Source organism: Rhea pennata, chromosome Z (assembly GCF_028389875.1).
Source record: "Rhea pennata isolate bPtePen1 chromosome Z, bPtePen1.pri, whole genome shotgun sequence".
NCBI classification, from domain to species: domain Eukaryota; kingdom Metazoa; phylum Chordata; class Aves; order Rheiformes; family Rheidae; genus Rhea; species Rhea pennata.
The window spans coordinates 63,816,979-63,839,840 of NC_084702.1; the positions used below are offsets into that span (position 1 = coordinate 63,816,979).

At 37.9% G+C, this 22,862-nt stretch overlaps 1 protein-coding gene across 1 annotated transcript in view; it reads right to left on the reverse strand.

Moving 5' to 3' along the window:
• Positions 1–4,790, reverse strand: part of NDUFS4 (NADH:ubiquinone oxidoreductase subunit S4) — a 44,177-nt gene extending 39,387 nt beyond the window's left edge. Inside the window, exon 1 of the mRNA XM_062599503.1 lies at positions 4,522–4,790. Within this exon, the coding sequence (XP_062455487.1) occupies positions 4,522–4,607 (86 nt within the window). The 5' untranslated portion in view covers positions 4,608–4,790. The remainder of the gene's footprint in view (positions 1–4,521) is intronic.
• Positions 4,791–22,862: the final 18,072 nt, after the last annotated feature.

The window sequence follows — 22,862 nt, forward strand, 5'->3', positions numbered from 1 at the left end:
AACCTTTCAGTTGTTTTAAGCGCAGATGTGAGCACACAGCTTATTTACTAAAATTATCTTTCAATACAAGCATACCTTAAACATCTTTGTAATTATCTTCATTAAACCTTCTCTAGCTAAAAATGTTATCTGTCATCCACTCCATTTGGGTATTTTAGGTTTCCAATTCCAAACGAGAAGGAACCAGCTGCAATTAAAGTAAGTCGGTCTAAGTTACATGCCCAACAACAAACAGCAATTTAAGAAGCCTCATCAGGAACATTTTGTTGTCATCACCTCCTGCTCTGTTTATTCATTTTTCTGCAATTACATTAGAAAGACAGACATTTCCAGAGCAACACATCTCTCCCTCCCCCCGCTTCTCAAACATTGGCTGTTCCAACCTCTTTTCCCCTTCTGAACTCTCTTACTTTCACTCCTTTTACCTGCCCTATTCCTGACCTAGACTGACAGTGAGGCTGCCTGAACTTTAAGAAACATTATGGAAATCCCACATAACACTAACTATAAGAATGATCTTCATCTTAGCTCACTAGAAGACAGATGTTGTGCATTAAAAGAATGCTAAACTATACAACACACTATTTTTCACTTTTTCAGTTCTCAAATCCTAGGTTCTCCATATTCCAACAGAATCAAATATTTTTCTCAGCTGAGACAGAAATCCTCATTTTGACAGCAACATTCTAATGTTCCAGCGTTTCTTTACACCTAACATTTTCTTCTTTTCAAAGCTTCTTCTTTCCATTTGAAGGGAGACAAGGAGCAGTCTTGCATCTTATTGCCCATAAAGCCAAATAGGGAAACCAAAAGCAATGAAACAAAAGCATCATTCTGATTCAGCAGAGACACTATGACCTAGTAATAAAGATGTATATCCATGAACAACACATCAGTCATGAACTAACCAATATGCTTTTCGCCTCAGTCAGATCTTGCATGACCAAAACAAGTAAGGATGAACTAGCAATCTGAGATCCTACATAAAGTACTGTAAAAGGACTCAAGTTGCACTACCTGTCAGAAATCTCCTCCTTGCTCCTTCAAAGCATGCAAAACTGATGGAGCAAAAGGTCCTTTCTTCATAAGGAGCAAAGACCAGATCATTGTTCAAGAGACAAGTGACAATAAAAACATAACCACTAGCCATGTTTTCAGTCAGAGTGACTTGCAAGATTTGGCTGCTAGATCCTCTCTTATCCACACAGTCATTATTTGAACAGTGCAGATAAGTTAAAGAGCATGTGTGTTAAATGACTTGCACACTGAAGTATACAGAACATTTACTTCCCCCAAACTACTGCTTCAGCCCATCTGCAAGTTCAGACCAACACTGATACCTGGAGTATTGTTTTTGTACTTATTAACTGGAAGAACTGCAGTGCATTTCATCTCTTTCTCCCGTTGCTATGTTGGTTTGTCTTGCCACATCTTCCACCTTGAATCTGTTCCATAGCTCCATGTCATTCCAAGAATCTAACGCCTAAATAAATCCTTAGAGCTTTACTCTGCATTTCAGTTTACAGTTGTACTATTGTGTATTGGTATAATCTGATTCAACACTGTACTTCGTTTGATATATATTTAAAAAAATAAAATGACTGTAAAATTCAAGATGAATGTATATTTTAGAAGTTTTTCCCACTATAAACAACCAAAATGAAACTATGCATAAAAACCACTTATACAGCAAGGGCAAGCCCTTCTTAAAGAATTTTTCCCCTTGTCTTCAAATTTTAATCCAGATTGTGACTTCAAACGCAATTATCCACTGAAATTAATTACAATGAAGTTCAATGCTGCAGAATTTCACAGAAACACAAAATAGTTGGAAGAGAGTTCTGGAGATCATCTGGTCCAACCTCTTTGGTTGGATTAATACCATTTTGAAGAAAAAAAAATAACATAAAAAAGGAGATAAGTTTATTTGATGAAAAAAACGTTTTTTTGAAATTTTAATAAATGTATTCTCTATTCCTAGCAAAAGAGCAAGACAGACATTGAACAGTTTGCTGGGCTTCTTTTCCAAGTCCTTTATTTCCCCACAAAATTTCACCCCCTCCTTTTTTTTAAGCAAACTTGCTTGCTAACACACACGTCAACTGAAGAATAAGATTTAAATGGCATTCCAGATTTCCTCATTCTCTTAAAAATATGGCATGAATTGAGTAACAGGGTTCCTACTACACAAATATCCAGAATTCTTTACTTTCCTAACCTCAGATGTCCATTTACGATGAACTAGCAAAACATTTGTGCTTGCACTCAGACTCTTTATAACAGAATTACAATATGCAAGCAATACATTTTAAAGAAGCATCATCCATCACTGAAAAGTGACAAGAATAATCCATTATTATGAAATGTAGGGACTACATGCCCAGATATTACAACTGCAAAATATGCTGCTTCTGCAATAGAAATTCATTTTTTTGTATCCCGATTGCAATATCTCAGGAAACAAAGTCATTCTAAGAACTACTAAGCATTTTTGGAATGAATGGCCGATTTTCAGATTTAATAGAAATTTGCTTGTTCTTCAAAATACAATTACAAATTCTCTTTTCCCAACTCCACCTACCCAGATTCTATAATGCAAAGTGACAATGCAACCTTTCCCAAGATGAAGACATTTATATCTGTTTGTTTCCTATTCACATGAATCTTGTAGGAATTTAACTGCATTGTTTAAATTACACCCTTTAATCAAATTTTGGATCATAAAATTGGAAGTAATTGGGTAGGACAGATGAACAAGGTGCCTCTTTCTTCCTGAAGAGGCTGAACTTGGAAAAGCTTGGCAAAGCATGTTTCATACTTTCAACCTTCTCAAATCTGGACAAATCTTACAACACAAAAGTGTTATTCTCCCAAACTGTGACCTAAGCAACGTACAGAATGTCGAACTGCCTATCAGATCAGCTCAAGCCACTTCCTCACAATCTATTTGTCTCACCATAACCAGATGAATGGTAGACTCAAGTGAGTGCTGCTTCAGTTCAGAGTTGGGCACTCTGAACTTCCTTCCTAAAGGTACCAGAAATACTGCTGCACACTCTGTTAACTCAGGGCTGAATATTTACTTCCTCTTTGCGTTTACAGTCATCTGCTCAAAATCATCAAGCAACTTGAGCAAGCATATTTTAAAGTGCTTAAACATCCACTGGTAAATGTAACCTTTTCCTTGGAGAAAGTCATAATATCAGTAAGAATCAGATATAACTCAGGAAATCAGAGTAGACTCTCTCTTGTAACTACTGAAGAGTGACCTCAGGAAGTTTTCAAAAATCAGAAGGAAGCCATATTACTCTGTAATTGAAATTCCAAAAATCAGAGAACTATCAGAAGTCTGACAGACAAAAAACTGCAAACCCCACTACAAATAAAACCACTGCTTGAAAGTTTAAACTTTAATTTCACAGTGCTCAAACAGTAAGTTACATTGCTCCAGTATCATAATTTAGGCAAACAAGATGAATCTTTAATCTAGCAATGCCATATCAAACTAGACCCAAACCTTATTTTGAAACTGAATAAACAAAAGTGCTAAGGTGACAGAAAATTCACCCAAATGCCCTCACTGTTGACCCCTCCAGCATCTTATTTGGTCATCTCTGAACTGCAGCATTACATTTTATTCCTGGTAATTCTAACTAGACATGAATCCTAAAGTAAACATAGATGTTCTTATTTAGCATGTATGTATAGTACATTCTTTCTGTAGATTGAAAAATATATATGGATTACTCCCATATTTAAAGAGATAGAAAAAAATTGTATTACTATACTTTAAAATTGCTGTAACAAAGAAGCTACTTGTATCAAATATATCTGTCAAAATGCTTCCTGAAAGGAAACCAAGATTGCAAGATCTGTAAACCTGGGTAAATCACAGTAAACTCTATTGAACTATATTTTTTTCTCCTGACAAGAAGAAAAGGGAGTCTGACAAATGCCTCACCCCTGTGACACGCACAGAAGAGAGCACATGCACACATCTTCAGAGTCAGCCTCATAGCCTCTGAAAGCAGAGGCTATGAACACATCTTGGAGAGAAAAAGAGGAGGAGAAGGGACAGGGCACGGAAGAGGGCAAAGGGAGAAGGGGAACGGTCCTCCGGGAAGACGGTGGTGCTGGAAGGAGCCACCGCCCTCCTCCGCGGAGCGGCCGAGCACTGCCCGCCGACGCCGGGCACGGCGCGGCTTGTTCGCGGTTCCGAGCAGCTCCGGGCCTGCGGGCGCCGCAAGGACGCCGGGCGGGCGGCCACCGCGGGGAGGAAAGCGCAGAGAGGGGCGGGCCGCTGGCACGGGCGCTCGGAGCAGGGCTCGGCGAGCGCCCGCTGGCAGCGCGGCCCTGTCCCCGCGGGCGGCGGGGCCATGCGCGGCGCCCCAAGCGCCCGGCGCCGCAGCCCCAGGCCCGGGTCGGGCTCCTCGCACGGGCCGCCGCGGGCCGCAGCTGCCGGGCTGCGCCCTGCCGCGGGGCCGCCCGGCGGGACGGCGGCGCGCCCGGGGTCCCCGTTACCTGGCCGGAGTCCGGCGGGCCGCGGCGGCCCCGCTCCCCGCAACAAGGCGCCGCAGAGCCGCTGACATTGAGAGCGCCGCCGCCATGACGGTTACCGCCGCCGCTGGGGAACGGCGGCGTCGCAGGGCCAAACCTCCTCCGCCCAGACAGGAAACGCGAAGGCGGCGAGCGGGAGAGGGGGGCGGAGGAAGGCGAGGGCGCGGCGGCGGCGTGCAGGTCCCCGGTGCCGGGAAGCGCCTGGGGCCGCCGGACGGGCCGGGCCGGGCCGGGCCGGGCCGGGCCGGGCGGGGGGCCGCGGGGCGGGCCCGGGCGCAGCCGCGCAGGCCGCGTGTCGCTGGGCCGCGGCCGCTGCCTCCCGCCGCGCCCAAACCTGTTCGGTGTCTGAGGCGGCACAAGCGCGGCAGGGCGCCGGAGCTGTGGCGGCGGCTTCTGTCCCTGCTCTCTCCCACCGCATTTCTCAGAGAAAACAGCACATTCCTTCGTACCCCCCCAATTGTTTATATATACACATATAGATAATACATATTTATATATATATATATATAGCCTTGATACATCTTTTTGCAGTAGCGTTGAAACACAGAAGCGTTTTTTAAACGTATTTCTCAGGTTTACAACATACCATACAAAATTCTCAGGTTCTCAATTCACTAAGACAAGTGTCTGCATTACTGTGGTACTTCTAGGAGCTCTGTGCTGATTTCGAAGCAGCTCTAGGCTCATTTCCTACGCTGGAACAAGCAACGCCAGTAAGACCACTGTTCTCTAAAAACGGAGTCATGTTTTTGACACTTAGACTGTGGAAATAAAAAAGGGAAATAAATAACAGTATTTATATGTGAGAAGCAGCACAATGCTGTGTTCTTATTTAAAGAAGACAGATCACTATAAATGAAAAGTGAAATACTACTGCGTTCAGTGCCAAAACTTCAAAAGACCTTCAGTTTCTGGGAAAACGTATAGTGCTAGAGCACTATGTTATAGTGGGATCTGTAATATCCTCGAGGACAGGAATGTTATTTATTTTTTTTTTTTTAAAAAACTGTATTCTTAAAATATATTAATTATTATTAAAATCTGTTCACATTTTGTAGAATGCTAAATTTTCAGCCTAATTCTTACTGGAAAATTTAAAAGTGTTTAAAAACTTGTTCAAAAAGTTGTGAAATTCCTACTAAAGGAGGTCAGTTCCATTTTGACTGTTTCAGAGTTGCTCTGGAGAAACTAGCTGATACTCTGTTTTGACAGTATAGTTTGACAGGCTCAGATACAAAAATCCTATAGAAGCAAGCAAATTCTACATTTTCCTACCCCAAACAAAGGAAGTGAGAAGCATAATAGTTCCAACAAAAAGTTAGTCTTTCAACAAATGTTTTCTGCAGTTATTGGATCAACCGAACTTTAATTTCTAATGAGAGCAAACAAGCATCAAACTTTATTTTGTATAATCTTGATTATATAATCCTGATTAAATGTCAGACTTAGAGCGATTATTTCACACTGTTTGTACTGGGCAAAGCTCACAAAACACTTTCTATATTTCTGAATTTGGGGGAAATTAAAGAAATACATTGTTTTTTCTTTCAGAACATAGCATTGTTGCAGAACAAAAATGAAAAATCATCCTGGGCAGCATAATACAAATATACATTAAGAACAATGGTTTGCAAATTTGATGCTTTAACAGTTAGGAATTTTTAAAATTCTTTTTTTCAATTATCAGTGAATATGATCCGAGTCAGATGTAGTAAGAAGGCTTTCCTATTACAGGAGTAACCTTGTATCTTGATGGACTGATGTGAAGAGGTGATATCATTTATTAAATATAGGTGGAAACCCACTCTGAACTTTGGAGCTCAAGCTTTTCTTCAAGTATTTTGAGAGACAGGCTTGAAAATCTTCTGCAAAGTTTTTCACATTTTTTTCTAATATATCAATTATCAGCCTAATAATGTATATTATCTCTCACTAGAAACAGTCCATCACATGCGTATAGACATAGTGCATATATTTCTCTGGAAATCCAAGTTTTTTTAGCCCTCTTTTTCAAGGACTTTTTTCTTGTAGCATGAATGATGTAAGATTGTAGGAACCATTCACACCAACTCAGACCTGCTTTGGCTAACCTAAACTTGTACCTTTTCTGATGCTTCAGCTAGGAGAAATCTCTTGTTTTGTCTCTTCATATGAGGGCAGTGGACTGGAAGCAGAGGAAGATTTTAGAGCTGTTGAAAGGCATCAGCAAGTGAAGAGTGGTTTGGTGAAGTTATGTGCTCTGGAGGGCCCAGCTGAAAACTTAGGTGCGTTGATAAAGTTTCCATCAGTTGCCAGATAATCATAGCTCAGCTGAAGGCTCTTGGGGTAGATCTAGCTTTTAGTATTTTTATATTTGGCATCTTTCACTGTTGGAGATGGAAAAGGGCAATTTGGGTAGCATGTGAATGCCTCTTGTGCCTCACATGGCTGAATTCTTTGAGCTCCTGCTACCTCTACTTGGAGTGGAGAGGAAGGGACTGAGGTAGCACACTGAACTGCCACTTTATTAACTGAAACCATAGAAGTGGGTGCCAAAATCAAGAGCTGGCTTTGGCAGCTGTGGAGGCTGATTGTCTGGTGCTAGATCATAGCAACTATAGGCTTGAGCATGTGCACATGATTGAATGTGGTGCTAATTGTTAGCACAGTCTCTGGAATGGTTTTGGCCCTGACCAATTAGCACTGTCCCGAACAATGTCTGAGCAGAGTCTGGGAACTAGCATGGGCCTGGGACTGTTCGTAATAAGCAGAGTGGATGAGGCCATTATTGGTTTTGGATTGTTTTTTTGGAGCAGGGGAGGAGAGAGGAAAGAGTTTAGCTCTATTGATGTGAGCTGTGCCACGTAAGCAGAGCTGCGTAAGGGGTAAAAAGGGTCCCTGGATTGTTTATTTACTCATATAAATGTAACCATAGTGTTTGTTGCTGAAGTATTGTTGTATAGTAGTCACAAATGCATGAGAGGCTATTTCAAGACAAATAACTCTCCAAAGACAGCATGTGTGGCAATTCCAAACACACAGTTTACCGTGAAATTAATATGCACCAACAGTCCCTTGCAGTCTGGTGCCTAAGAAAGGAAGAGAGATACTATTTCTAGCTTTAGAAATTTTTAATAGATTTAGAAACAGACCTGTGAGATATTCATACATAACTTTAAATTTGATATATAATGTTTTATGTGATTGACTTAAAATCACGTAAATGTATTCACATGTATAATGTACCATCTTTTTAAATCATTGTGTCTTAAACTAATCAATTTGCGTGTGTATGCACAGTCTTAGAAAATAGTGTTAAATGCTGTATACTAAAAATAATTCAATAAAAGTCAATTTTTGAGGTGACTGCAAAAGAGTCATTCTACATCCATACTTTCATGAAGGCTTAAACTTTTCATTCATAATTCTGGCTGCAAACTGGTCTTCTGTCACTGATATACTGTGAAACACTGTCCCTCAAGACTGAAACAGTTCATGTGCCAGCATTTATTGTGCTGTACAGTATGCTCACAGTTCCTATTGTCTAATTCTATGAGAAAGCTTATTAGCTTCACTATGAAGAATTAGTCATGTTTTCTTTTCACATATGTGAGTTGCACACATTGTGAGAATTTGAGAGGAAAATTTAACCTTCTACTTTTTTTTTTTTTTTTTTTTTTTTGCAAAAGTAAGCTTGTGCAAGCTTTACTCTATGTCCGAGCAAATCAATTCTGATACGAATAATTTTCTAGTCTCAAACAAACTGCGTTTAGCAGTGATAGCAAGATTCTACAGATAACTCCTTTATGTATCATTATAGTGAATTGTTGCATTTCATTCTAGATGATGTAGAAGAGCCGTATAGGGAGCAATATGGCTCCTGTCTCAAAGATCTCTACAGCTTAATGAGGTAAAGAACTGATGATGACTGGTAAAAAGGGGTACAGCATACTAGAAAACTGATTATACTGGTTATAACTGCATATTGTCAGCTCCATTTTGCTGTCGGTTTTATTGCTTTTACATATGGAAACTCATTTCAGTGCTTGATAACTCTCAGATCCTGACCTCTCTGACACCTAAGCTTGAAAGTAGCTTAATATGCACTGTTATTGCCAATAATTAATGTTTACAGGACTGGACCTTAGTCTAAAAATATACTAATTTTTAAGTTGGAAAATGTGTTTTATCTTTTTAAGAGCTCACTTTATAAGGAGTGACACTTTGGGTTCCATTTTATCCAAAATGATTTCTCTTGCTGATGAAATATCAGCTGCAGTTCTGCTTACACTTTTTTCCCCGAAACAAAGTTTCATTTTCAGTGAAGCAAAGAATATTTCTCCTAGATAGTCATTTTTAAAACTTACTTGGCTTTAGATGTCAGGATAAATTTAATGGGAGATTTTGTCCCAAATGCCAGTTTCTGCATTTAAAGTTAAGTGAACATAAAGACATGATATTTGGGGATTTTAGTGTTTACTTACATTCTGTATATGGCAGCTCGGTTGGTAAGGAAGATGACAGTACTCTTAAAGTCAATTTGATTGTATATGAAATTTAAAGTGCAGTTTGAGCTGTCTGGATTTAATTTTTCCTTCCCTCTCATATGGGGGAGTGAAACATCTCAGCTCATATAGGAGAAAAAAATTAAAACCAGGCAGCGCCAGCTCCATTGTAAGCTTCACATGCAGTCAAACAGCCTTACAGGGAAACTCCCCTTCCTGACTGCATTGCTGCCACTTGTGAACTACAATTAAAAAAAAAATCACTTTTTATACTCAATGCTTTCAGGCTAGACATTGACATGTGAACCAAAATCTTCTTTTTAACTATTGCCCGGGAGGCCACCAAAGAATCCCAGCTGACCCCCTGCCATCAGAGTGAGTGATGGTAGGCTGCTGGTGTTGCAGCTCACTTCCCTCAGGCTGCCACCCTGAGAGATCCCACCATCCACCATCGGTGTGAGTGACATTAGCCCACTGGGCTTTGAAAACACTTTTCAGGTCGGTCATCGCAGAGAGATAGCGTCCTTCACACACACCATCAGGGTGAGTGACGTCAGGCCACTGGGGTTTAAAATACAGACCCTCAGGCTTACTAAGCTGACACTGCTGAGAAAACTGCTTTTATTGTTTTACATCAGCAGGGACCTCTTTGTCTTTTTTTGTATTGTTTACTTAGAAGCCAGCCTTCCCCTCGCTGACTCCCACCCCAGACAATTATTAACATCTGTAGGATAATTTCTACTTTTTTCTTTTTTTTTTTTTTTTTTTTTTTTGAAACTGGAGGTAAAGCAGATTTTAGTCTTTGAGTTTTTATAGCCATCTGCTTTCTCATACTATTTCTGAAAGATTCTGGGTGTGCCTGAGTATTTGTAAGTGGAAGTGTCAGACTAATAAAAGGAAAGCAATTCTTAGCGATTCTGGTCCTTTTGGCAGTCCAGGTCAGATATGCCTTGATAGAAGAAGCTAACGATAATCATTCTTCCTTCATAGTTTTTCCTGAGGCTTATGGAGAATTAAGACTTAAGGAAATGGTTCTCTGCAGTCTTGACGGAGAATGTCTGGCTTATACTTGGTATTCCAATTATGCAGCCTAAATTAAAAGGATTCTCTCTAGCCAGTCATCATAAGGATATATACCTGATGCTTTTGATAGGATGTGATCAGGTGAGAGTATAATTCAAGTGATGATATCTTAGGTTCGTTGTGAAATAATATGTGGGTTTTAAGAAATAAATAACCTAAAGTGGTTAATAAGAAAGAAAAATACTTTAAAATGGTGAATATATATTGCTGAAACTCTGTCACAGAATTACATCTAGTTTACTAAAAGTACCAGTTTTATGAACTCTATTCAAAATTAGGAAATGTTTCCAAGTGTATAACCGAAAAAAACTATTTGCTTTTCAAATATTTATATATTAGAATTCTTTATGAATAAAGCAAGCATATGCAGGCTAAAATAAATGCCTCTGAGAATTTAGAAAAAATAAATTGTGGTACAGATTGCTTAATTGATTGCTGATTTATTTAAAGGAATAGAATAGACTTATATTGTAATTAACATTTCGTTTGTCTGATGTAATTAACATTTTGTTTGTCTGATTTGTGATTTTATTTCCTTTTTCTCGTCATTTGCTATGCCATTCAAAGCTCAGTCTCTCACTCATTTGATGTTCACTTGGATTCATAAACTAATTCTGGAGCTAGATTTCACAAGAAGTGCTGCATAGAGTAGCATCACTGTTAGAGAGGGTTGAATGTTTTTTAAAAAAATAGATTAAAATGTTCTCTCTCTTTTGTTCAGTCTACCTTTTTTGGAATGACATCAACTGTAGATTCCAGTTTCATTGAAGGAACAGGCTTTTTAAAGGTTTTGAGAGATCAGCAGGAAATTGTTACAGTTATATAATAAAAATGTATTTTGATGAATCAACCAGACTGTCCAATAAGATATATAGGAAAATAATTTGTTATAGCCTTATGAGAACTGAAATATAGAACAGAATATGAAAATACGATGCAATACTAGATCAAACTGAGGTTAACAGTCTGTTAACGGTCTGTCTCTAGTAGTTACCACTGCCAGGTACCTTCTGAGGAAAATACAGGGAAGGATGACATTTAGTCTCCCACACAGAGGTTCTAATCCTAAATAATATTCTTAATGATTAAGATTTTTTCCTACTCATAAATTTAAAGATGCAGTTTTTATGAGTTTGATAATATTCTGTGGTAGTAAACACCACAAGCGAGTTCTGTGTTTCTTGAGTTTTTTGAATTATTTTCCTAAATTTTGAATTAGCCTCACCTCATTTTGATGTAAACAGGATTTGAAGGCCAACTGTTTTTCTTTTTTTTTTTTTTTTTTTTTTTTCCTATTTCATGCATATTGAATTAAATCTTGGAGTTTTGTGGTTCAAAACCACAAAATAGAATCTGGCCACTGTGCTGCAAAACTTGCAAGAGATTTTAAGGAGTGAATTTGCTTTTACTCATGGCTGTAACAATCCATATGTTATTTGCCATTTTTCTCCTTTTTTTCTTGACCAAGTTGAAGACAGCACTGATTCTAGCTCTTTCTTGTGGTATTCGCAGGAGTTACTGTATTGCTCAGCATTCACTGGCGTGCAAACTCTCGTACTACCAACATACCCCAACAGACTCCTGTCTAGTGCGTTCTGGGAAACAGCAGTGTTTATCTGGCTGGGTGCAGTTTTGGGATTCCCCTCCCATGGAAATTCCAAGGTCCCCATCTAATCAAAAGGGAGACCTTGTGGGAGGGTTGATTCAAGCCTAGCATTGCAAACTCTGTCTGGTCAGAAGTTGGACCCGAAATGTCATGAGTTTGGTTAAAAGGTCTTTTAAAATAACAAAAATGTAGTTTGCCTCCAGATTTTTGGGACCTTCTGGTTCACTCAGTTTGCATATTCACATTTTCCTACAGAAGTGTGAAGATTACATTGGATCTTTGCAGTAAAATGAAAATTAAGTTTTCTTTTAATTATGCAGTTTGAAAGGCTAAGATTCATGAGCGTTACCAACAAGTCTTGTTATCTTTGACTGTGCACATATAAAAAGATAGATTTCCCTGTTGTAGCTGGAATCTGAAATCAAGAGACTACAGAAAGGAAGGCAGCATCCCAGTTGGGTTATGCCTGCTTTGTCTCTGAATGCTTTGGATAAAGAGTTAGAAGCTCTTTTTCTGTTTGCCTCGTGCACTGGCATGGTGGATCTGCAAACGGCCACGTATGCATTTATGCCTCTTCTGTATTTGGTCAGGGGTGATCAAATCTTTTGCTAAAATACAGCCTGCTAAATAGTACTTTACATTTTGATTACAACCATCACTGCATTTTAATACACCAGGACTTCCAGAAATGTTAGTTTTGGTGACACAATTAGTTTCTACAAAAAGGATTATGGTGCCAGGAAAATAATATGATTTCTGTAAAGCAGCTGTTGGAATTCTTAAGGACTAATGATTCTGTTTCCATGGAAGTAAATTACCAAAATATTATATATTGGCAGAATATTGTTTAAATAGAATACTTTTCAAACTCGCAGGAAAAAGTTTCTGACTCATAGGAAAAGATGTTGAAGAACAGTCTGATTCTACTCACTACGCTGGCAAAAGTATGCTATGCCCTCCTCAAAATAATTTATGGTCAGTCTATGTGCTATATGAATATATTTTTTATTTCAGATACTTGGCAGTGGCAGCTTTAGTTTGCCCACCACACTTTTCCCCAAATGTGCTGTTATTTTTTGTGAGTTTATACTTCTGATTGCTTATTCAGAATTAATTTTCTTTTCATAGAATCACAGAATCAGTGAGATTGGAAGTGACCTCTGGAGATCATCTAGTCCAACTCCCTGCTCAGGCAGGGTCACCTAGAGCATGTTAGACAGGGTTGCATCCAGGCAGGCTTTGAATATCCCCAGAGAAGGAGACTCCACAACCTCTCTGGGCAACCTGTGCCAGTGCCCCATCACACTCACAGTGAAGAAATTCCCCCTCACGTTCAGGCAGAACTTCCTGTGCTTCAGTTTCTGCCCATTGCCTCTTGTCCTGTCACACGGGGCAACTGAAAAGAGTCTGGCCCCCGTCCCCTTGACACCCTCCCTTCAGGTACTTGTACACACTGGTAAGATCCCCCCTCAGTCTTCTCTTCCCCAGGCTGAAGAGGCCCAGCTCTCGCAGCCGTTCCTCATAGGGCAGGTGCTCCAGCCCTCTGATCATCTCTGTAGCCCTATGGTGGACTCTCTCCAGTAGCTCCATGTCTCTCTTGGACTGGGGAGCCCAGAACTGGACACAGTACTGGAGATGAGGCCTCCCCAGGGCTGAGTAGAAGGGCAGGATCACCTCCCTCAACCTGCTGGCAACAGTCTTCCTCATGCAGCTCAGGATACCATTGGCCTTCTTGGCCACAAGGGCACATTGCTGGCTCATGGTCAACCTGTCATCCACCAGCACTCCCAGGTCCTTCTCTGCAGAGCTGCTCTCCAGAAGGTCAGCCCCCAGCTTGTCCTGGTGCCTAGGGTTATTTTGCCCTAGGTGCAGGACTCTGCACTTGCCCTTGTTGAACCTCAGGAGGTTCCTCTCCGCCCAGCTCTCCAGCCTGTCCTGGTCTCTCTGTATGGCAGCGCAGCCCTCTGGTGTGTCAGCCACTCCTCCCAGCTTGGGATCATTGGCAAACTTGCTGAGGAGGCACTCCATCCCCCCATCCAGGTCATTGATGAAAAAGTTGAACAGGATGGGACCCAGTACTGAGCCCTGGGGCTTAGTAACGTACACAGTGAGTTATGGGATTATCATTGTAGTACCTGTGCAATTTATATTGCATCTTTTCTTGATGATTTTAGAAAGTGCTATAAATGAGTTATTTCACTCCGTTTCTTTATTCTGTTTAAGGTAATATTGCATAATAATAACTTTGGGACATGCATTTGGACAATAATAACATTGGGACGTATGGGATTTCTACCTAGAAGAAATACTTATATTCTTAATTTTGGAGACAATAGCTTGATTACCAAGTCAGACTTCAGAGTCTTTTAATCAGTTGATTAAGTTGTAGGCCTGTTGCAACGTCTGGAGAGAAGAGGATGGTTCTATCCTATGCCACTAAAAGCTTAGCATATTAATAGCTCTTTGCCAGTATCAGCCATTCAACTGCAGGACACTGTCATACCAAAGAATAGGTTACTTACATCCAACAGGAAACAGTGGCAAAGCAAAAATGACATTAATTCTCTGTCAGAATATTTTGAGATAAATAAGATAAATAAAAATAATTCCCTAAAAAATAATAATAAAAGAAAGTCATTCATGCAATTTTCTTTCAATTTTTTAATTTCATTTTCTGTGACATTTGCTTGGCTAAACCGTTGTTGCTTTGGTTTTGTATCAGATTTAGTTTTCACCAAAGGCGTTTGTATTGCAACACAAAGAACTCCACAGAAATAAATTTGTATTTCAACTGAAACAGAAACTGCTAGATACAAATAGGTCTTTTCCACCTAGTTCAGTATTCCTACCGAGTTAATTTTAGCTAATATAAACAATGAATGAAGTTATTTACACTTGTGCCTTTTGACTCGGATGTTAACATGTCAAGATTAGATCAGGGAGGATCTAATTGATCCGTATGTTGTCTAAGCAAGGCTCTTTCATATGAGAAGCTGTATGATCATTTGAAAAGTTGTGTGATCTTTACTTTTTCTCTTCCTGCTTCTCAGTGAAACAATTAAGGATTTGCTAGCTTAATTGGTTTTGAAATTACCTCAGCGTGGCCCTCTTCTAAATTTGTCTGTATATTTATTATTCTTCTCCTTACCTTTCTTCCCACATTTGTTCTGACCTCGGAGCCTTACATTAGCAATTATCTTTCTTTGAGCTAATTTTTTTCAATAACAATCATCTTGGAGAGATTATCTTGTTCCATGAAGAAGGCAGAAACGGGTTGAAATTAGAGGGACTTCATCAAAGAGACTTGTTATCCCTGTTGTGTCTGTGTATTCTTCTTGTCAATTCAGGGACTATCGTAACAAAAAGCCTTCTTTTAATACTGCTGTTCTCACATATTTTCTGCCTTATATTCTTGAAGTGCAGTGGAAAAACAGACAGAAAACTAATATAGTAATTTAAGTTACAAATTTGTTTTGCCCTTTTCATGAACAACAGGCTAAGTATTATTATAGTGCTCATATTTCCTTCTTTGTCATGTGAGGTTTTTGAGACCTTTCCTTTTTTCTCATTCCCTGTTTTACTCATAAGAAGGTGTAGTAATATTACAATAGGGTAATAAATTCCCTGTACATATATCAGTGGCCACAGAAATTGTGACTAAATGGCAGATACAATAAGTATTTTGGGGAGATCTTTCATTAGTTTAGCATTTAGGTCACAAAGTGCATTCCCAGACTGTCATTCTATGATGAGTAAGTCTACAACACAAATGGTGTTTTAGCTTTTTCACCAGCTGTGTAACAGCATTGAATTAGTAATTTTCAGAACTTTTTCAGTGTTCTTAATCCACAGTAAGCCATAAAGATTAATTTTTAAACAGTACTTTTCCTGCACAAATCCTCTGCCCATCTTTCTGTATGGTTTCATTTTAGTGCCCATGAATCCATACTTCTATTATTGCTTGGCTCTTTTACTGGAATTCTCTGGAGGAAAGTGCTATCAGGGTTTTCCTTTCTGCAGAAGGGGGTGGTTGTTCTGAAAACAAAGAGCACAAGATGAAATAAAAGGGTACATTTATGAACAACATGGACATGATGGTCAAGGTTTTCTATTGAATCTTTGTGATTCAGAGAGGATCACTGACATTCGGAATGAGAACAAAGGCTCTCAGAGAAATTTAAGAAATTAGCAACATATTCTGAAAGCTTAAATTTCATCTCAAGCTTAACATTCCTTTCTAATTTTGATGAATCTTAGAAACGGAAAATAATATATCTATTCTCAAAGATTATCTGTTGTTAAGCTATGTAACAACCATGTAAGTAGCATATAAGAGATTCAAAGAGCTCAGAGAACTTTGTAGCCTCATGTATAGGTATTAGATGTACAACTGATTTATATTACCTCAGTAGAAATGTATATTCAAAAAGAAATGCATTTTTCAATTTCGACCGTATTTTAGTCTAAATTACTTTATAAGGTCTCCTCAAATATATTTAATACCCAGCTCTATTTCTCACACTAATATAGCCTCTTTCATATGTTCAGTGGGAATATTCATGGCCCTAGAGAAATTCAGAACATGCTAAAATACATTGCTGTATTGAGGCCTAAATTTCCAATAAACTGAAATGTAATAAAAAACTGAGATCCTCAAGTAAAGAGGAAAGACCAGCCAGAAAGTATAGCTTCCAAAAAATGATACAAAAAAAGAAGCTGTTTAAAAAAATACATAAGTTTGTCACAGTTTTCTGATTGGATAAACCAAATGTGAAATGATGTGAAATATCCTCATTATTCACAAACTTGGAGGTTTGCACTACAGAAAGACAACTGGAATCAGAGAAACTATAGTAAATTTAGAAAAGGAATTCTCTCTTTTCCTATTTTTCTGTCTTTAAGAACACAGACTACAGTGTTGAAGCCTGCTTATATGTGTTTCTAACCTTCAGTTTCCAGGGCTATTTCTTGAAAAATGTTCTAATAATGCCCAGGTTATAAAGTCCATCCACAACAGCCACAATTCCTATGGCTAAATAATAAGCAATGTTTGATTTGTCAGCAAGGAAAATGATTTATTCAGAAAAAAAACAGAATTTTGAACATTAAGAATCAACTTTGTTTAACTGAAACTGACTTGATAATAAATAAATGGGAATTTCAGGAATTCTTTTGTAAATTATTTTGAACTTTTCCTTGAATAATTATCTTTATGACACTTTCCATCCTTCTCTTTTAAAGGTCTCTCTAAGAGGCAAAATCCATTTTTTCCCTATCTTTGTTATGGTTTCACTGTTACTTTATCAGGTAAAACGTTTTCCCTCACAGTTCAGATTTCTATATTCAGATTTCCCTCTTCTTGAATCCTGACAAGGTTTTGCAGTGATGGCCTTTCAACAAGAAGACTTTGAACAAGCAAGTGAATGCAGGTTGTTGTACTGGTAAATCACATTTCAGAAATAGTGGAAAAGCTGCTGTGATTTTTTGCCAAGAATATTTAAGAACTGAAAGGGATCTTCTGGTTCATCTGGCCCAGTCTCCTCCTATTTCAGGCAATCATATCATATAATCATTTTAATAAGTTGATGAAGTTCCTTCTTAAGATGAACAGGGCTATTTTTTATTCCATTGCTCCTGCTGGAAAGCTGTTCAAAAACTTCATCGTTTCTTCTGTCCTGTCTTGTGACTGTGTATGATTTGTAGGATGTCCATATCACACGGTTGCCTTGTGTCATTGTAAGTAGCTCCTCAGTTTAAAGTCTCATTATTTATTCTGTTGTAATATACCAATGATCAATGTCATTCAGTTCTTTCTGGCTGATACCTGTATCTTCATCTGTACTGATCATATATCTGAACTTGTGTCTTTAACAGGTATTTGTCCCAAGGTAATAAACAAATATATAAAATACAATATTTGAGGAGCACTCTGGTGTGATACTCCCTTTCTCAAGACTACATGTGGTCATTTTTTCCTTCTTTTTGGCCATTTTTTTTACCTGCCTTACCATTATTTCAGTAATCTCCCCCTTCTTCTGGCATGACTTAAAAATTTCCTGTATGGTGTCATAACACATTTTTTGCTGATGTCCACATGGATTATCTCTGCTGCATTTCTGAATAGTCTTAAAATACTCATAGTCTGAAAATAGATTAACTTATCAGGGAAAGATGGCAATCTGACACACAGTGTCCCCATGACAAAACTTATCTCTAGCATTTTGCCATCTCTTATTGCCTCCTTCCTTTCATTTATTCTTGTCTTTAAAATCTGTTTATGAAGTTATTTTTTAAAAAGTTATCTGTTATGAAGTTTTGCATGTTGTTAGGGTCATTCTAACAAACCTGTAGTTAGTTTCCTGTATCACTTTCTTTTCCCTTCTCAAAAATAGATGCAATATTTGCTGGTTCAAGGATGTCTTTATGGATAATGATCTTATCATTGTTTTACCATAGACCAGCCTCATGGAACCTGAAACCTGAAACTTCTGCCAGGTCTTTAAGAAACAAGAATTGCAAGCTACAGATTTCCCAGAATGTGCTTCACTTTTGCCATCTGATACATCAGCCAACTGAAATATGTAAGACAAAAGCTTAACCTTGCTTACTAAAAGAAAAAAAAAAAGGTGCTGGGATGTCTGCAACTGTAAGTATCAGTGGAAGTTACTTTTGTGCAAAAGAAAGTTCCAAACTCAGAGTTCTTAAGGAATGTTTTCGCTAAGAAGTTAATTCTAGCCTAGCTATGATTTTGTTCTTGTTTTTGTATTATTCATTCCCTTTTTGACAAGTCAACAAGCAGTGGGTTTTTTCTGAGATAGGTCATCCTCCTTTATTACAATAAAAGTAGCTGGAGAGGAATCAGCAGAAAAAAAACATAAAAAAATTCTTTATATTTCCATATTAATCTATATAAATATGTAGGAGGACAGTTGTATTTCTTTGTAGTATGTTAAGCTCCTGATATCCCTATGGCCAGGTTTTTAACAATAGGTTTCCAGAATTAGAATAGAATTACAATACAGGCTCTCCAAAAATGTCGCGAAGATCTCTTGCAGAAGTGTCTCATAATGGCTGAAAATGCACTTTATTTTCAGCAAAGAGCATGAATGTTAATTTTAACATATTTTTATATAACAGGGCTTCTTCGTATAATGAAAAACCCTGTAGCCTTAGTGACTTATTTTCCAGCAGCTAAAGTCCCACAACTTTATGGATTTTGATTGCAAAATAGTGCAGAAAAGATCCCTGTTAATTTGTAGGATGAATATAGTCATTTTTTGAGGCCTCTCTCTTTTTTATCTTACTTTTTATAGAGAGCAGAAGTTAATATTTTTGAAAAATATAGGTAGCATTTTATTTTACTTTAAGAATGTAATCTCTGGAGATGGATTTGACTTCCTTAGTAGAGGACTTCTTGACTATATCTTTTCAGGGTATGCAAACAGTCTACATCTCTTGATGGAAGGAGAAATGTAGTCAGAAAATCAACTGCTCCGCAAATCCCCTTGTCAATGAAAGAATAAACATTTTTTTTTCATTTTCCATGCATGGACCAAATAAGTGAGATCAAGGCTTTATTTTCAGATGCTATCAAGAGAATTTTATGACAGATGTCTTTAGTTGCAATTAGGTCTATTGGAGTAATTAATGAATATTAACGAATCACACTACTAAAATTAGCCTTAGAAATGCAATAGTCAGCATTTTGTAGGACTTTTCTCTTGCCTTTCTCATTGCCTTATCTTTATGTCATTAGAGTCTAAATTTCACTTTTATCAAGACTGGTTGCCCATCTCCATTGCAGTGAAAATCCAAGCTAAAATCGTCAAAGTGTTGATAGCCATTTAATGCCTTCCAACAGTTCTAGCCAAACAGAAAGTTCTTCTAATTAAAAAAGCAGAGAACAGTTCATTTTACTGCAGGAAAAAAAACCCCAAACAATGGGAGATCTTCCCGAGAACACCACACCGCACACATAAAGGCAGTACAACTCTAGTTGAGGGAGAACTAATATTGCACTATGTTTACTTGGTGAAGGCTAACCCGGATGCTCAAAATCAGGTGCATATTAGTCCAGCTAGCACTGCAGGGAAAATTCAGAAGCCATGTTTTCACTGCTTCTCCTTTTGTTTGCTTCTTTTCCCACTGGATCAACTAGTACCTGCTCTTTATAAAATCCTAGTGGAAACATGACAATACTGTGCCTGCTATGAAGTATGTAGCAGTATTGGGAACCCATGAGGTTGTCCAAATGCTCTTCATTCCTTCTCATTCCTTACTTGCCCTCCTGGCTATGTTTGTGCATACATCAGCTCTTCAGTTTAAGCTGTAGGAAATTATTCTAAATAATTATTTACTAATAGTATCTCCACTCTTTAAGTAACAGGTTGCATCCACATGCCATTGGGACTATGCAGGTCACTACTCAGAATATCATGACAGAATTGCCTAATAAGAGAAGCATAAGACAAGACGATTTGCATAGCTCACTTGAACTTCACAGTTTGCATTTCTGAATAGGAGAAAATGCCAAGATTCCATAAGGCAACTACTTATTTCAATTCTGGCATTTCTCCTATGCAGATTGTGAAGTTCACTTGAGCTATTCAAATTGATTAAATTTTTCCCAAGTATATTAATAACAAGCACCTTCTCTGTTATTAATATATTACATATGCACTATTTACATATTATTATATTAATTGAGTTAATTGAGTAACTGAGAATTACCTATTGTCTTTCTTTCCTGATTCCCCATGAAAAATCTCTATAGTTCTGTTTTGAAGGAGTAGGGAACACAGCAGGCTGATACATGTGTGCATTTGCTAGACAATTAAGATGAGTATCACGCACAACTCATTTGTAGCTTTGTCTTATGTCATTCCATCACTCGTAAGTTATACAAGCAATTTCTAGACCATATAACAACTACATTTCATACATACAGCACATAAATCTGATTTGAAGGCTAGGTCTATATTAGTGAATAAAATAGACTACGGATTGTTCTTTGGTCCTAAGTCTAACTGTCATGGCAAGGCTTGTGTCCATATGGCTTGTTTGTTTGGCCTTCAGACCATATTAACTATATTCATACTGCTTACTGGGAACGGTCTTGGCCTGTGTGAATTCCTGAAATATGACTGTTCTTCTTCTGTGGATTCGATAAATCCAAATATTATGTATTTTTTTCTTTATTAACATCATTGGAACAAAGAGTGGAACATAGGCTCCGGGCTTGATACATGTTGTTGACTATTTTACAAGATTATAGTAAAAGCTTATTTGATATATGCTTATATGATTTGCTACTGTAGTGAAAAACATAGCTATTAAAACTTTATAAGCAGCTGTGGCTACTAGCTCTTGTGAAAAAGCAAACCCCAAATGTCAAATTGGTTTCTGTGGTTCCTGCAGAAAACAGTGTATTCAAGTCTGGTCTATACTTAATAAGTTTTACTGCCATGATTGCTAGCAGTGCAATTTTTTTCATCATCATAACTGTGCCTAACAGCCCTAATGCAGATGTAGGTATGCTGGCGCTCTTGTTGAAGAAACTGATCTTGCTTCACTGACCAGAAGCAAGACACACCTTTAAAAACATACAAATCTAGAAATGTTATTTCTAGATAGGGGAAAGGATTACCCTATATGGGACTAATAAGAAGAGACGTTCTTAAGCACAGGCAAGGCTTCTGTTTCACAGACCCAGAACAGTTCTGAACAAATAAACTGCTCTCCCTCTGGCAGTCAGCTCTGCTGACTCGTAAGACTTTATCATGTTTTTCAATATTTGTTTTTGTTTTGTTTCTTAAAATCCTCAAGTTCTTGCATAACATGAATGCATGAAAGTCAGTGCTTCATATTAAAACATCTTTCTAGCTTTGAAACGACCTTTCCAGCCATCTTTCTTCTTGTGATGAAAAGCTTGAAAATGCTCTTACAATCCCTACTTTTAATGTAGAAAATAGAATGATTTGAAATTTGCAGTATTTTATAATATTGTAAGTTTTAAATCAATTTCCTTCTTTCTTGGACCTCCCTTTTTTTATGCTGTAGTTTTGACAATAGTGAATTCTGTAAATTTTAAATATTCCTGAGTTCGTTTGAAAGGTGTTGGATGTCATGTATTGAAATGTTCAGGCAAAAGTGTGTAATAAGATTCACTTTTTAATGGGATTGCATACATTAAAAAGGTATATTTTTGAGGATCAAGTATCTCTGTTCAAAATTGTGGCTGTTTTGATTTTGGAAACACATTGTAGTGGGTAAACTTATATTTTTTAGATGTTCTTTATAAACAAAAACTTTGAAGTTCAGTTCTGAGCAGAGTACTGGTTATTACCATTCTGAAACATTAGTTTGGAACAAATTTCACAAGCTCAAGATATCCCACAATTTTATTAAAATAAACAGTGCCCATGAGCCTCCTCAGATGTAGTATCAAGAAGGAGCTATCTGCCTGTATGTGACTGTACACATCTGTTAATTCAGAGATCTAAATGTGAAATCCAGCACTCAGGGAGACCAGGTGGATATGTGATACTCTCTGAGGAATTTGGGCTTCATAAACCATTGTATGGATTATTCACAGCCATGCATTTTTCCCTGCTTGTGACAGAAAAAATATGGATGAAATATTTGCATCAATAATTAATCCTGGTATAAATCAATGCAAGTTACTAATAAATGAGAAACAGAAACATGTCACTGCCAAAAATTGCCTGTTAATACCTCTTCATTGATAAAAATGACATGTTACATATCACAAATGTTTTATTATTAGCTACAGAATATTTCACAAGGTGAAAGTCAGGATTATTTTGCAGGTCTTCTGCGAATGCTATATTCATGACACAATATAATTTGAGATTGCCATAAATGTGTATACAGCCTGGGAAATAAGGAGATATAACTCTTTATGTTTACTTTTAATGAGTATATTCAGAAGTGCTTACATAATTTAGGACAATAAGGGCTCGATTCACTTGTCTACAGATAGGAACATTGTGGTATTTAAAATGCGGTAGGGTATCCCAGACCTCCTCTGGGACTGTCAGATATGACACAGAACCTATGGAAGAAGTGTGTCCTTTGAGAACAGCAACTGGACATCAACCAGGATATTCTAG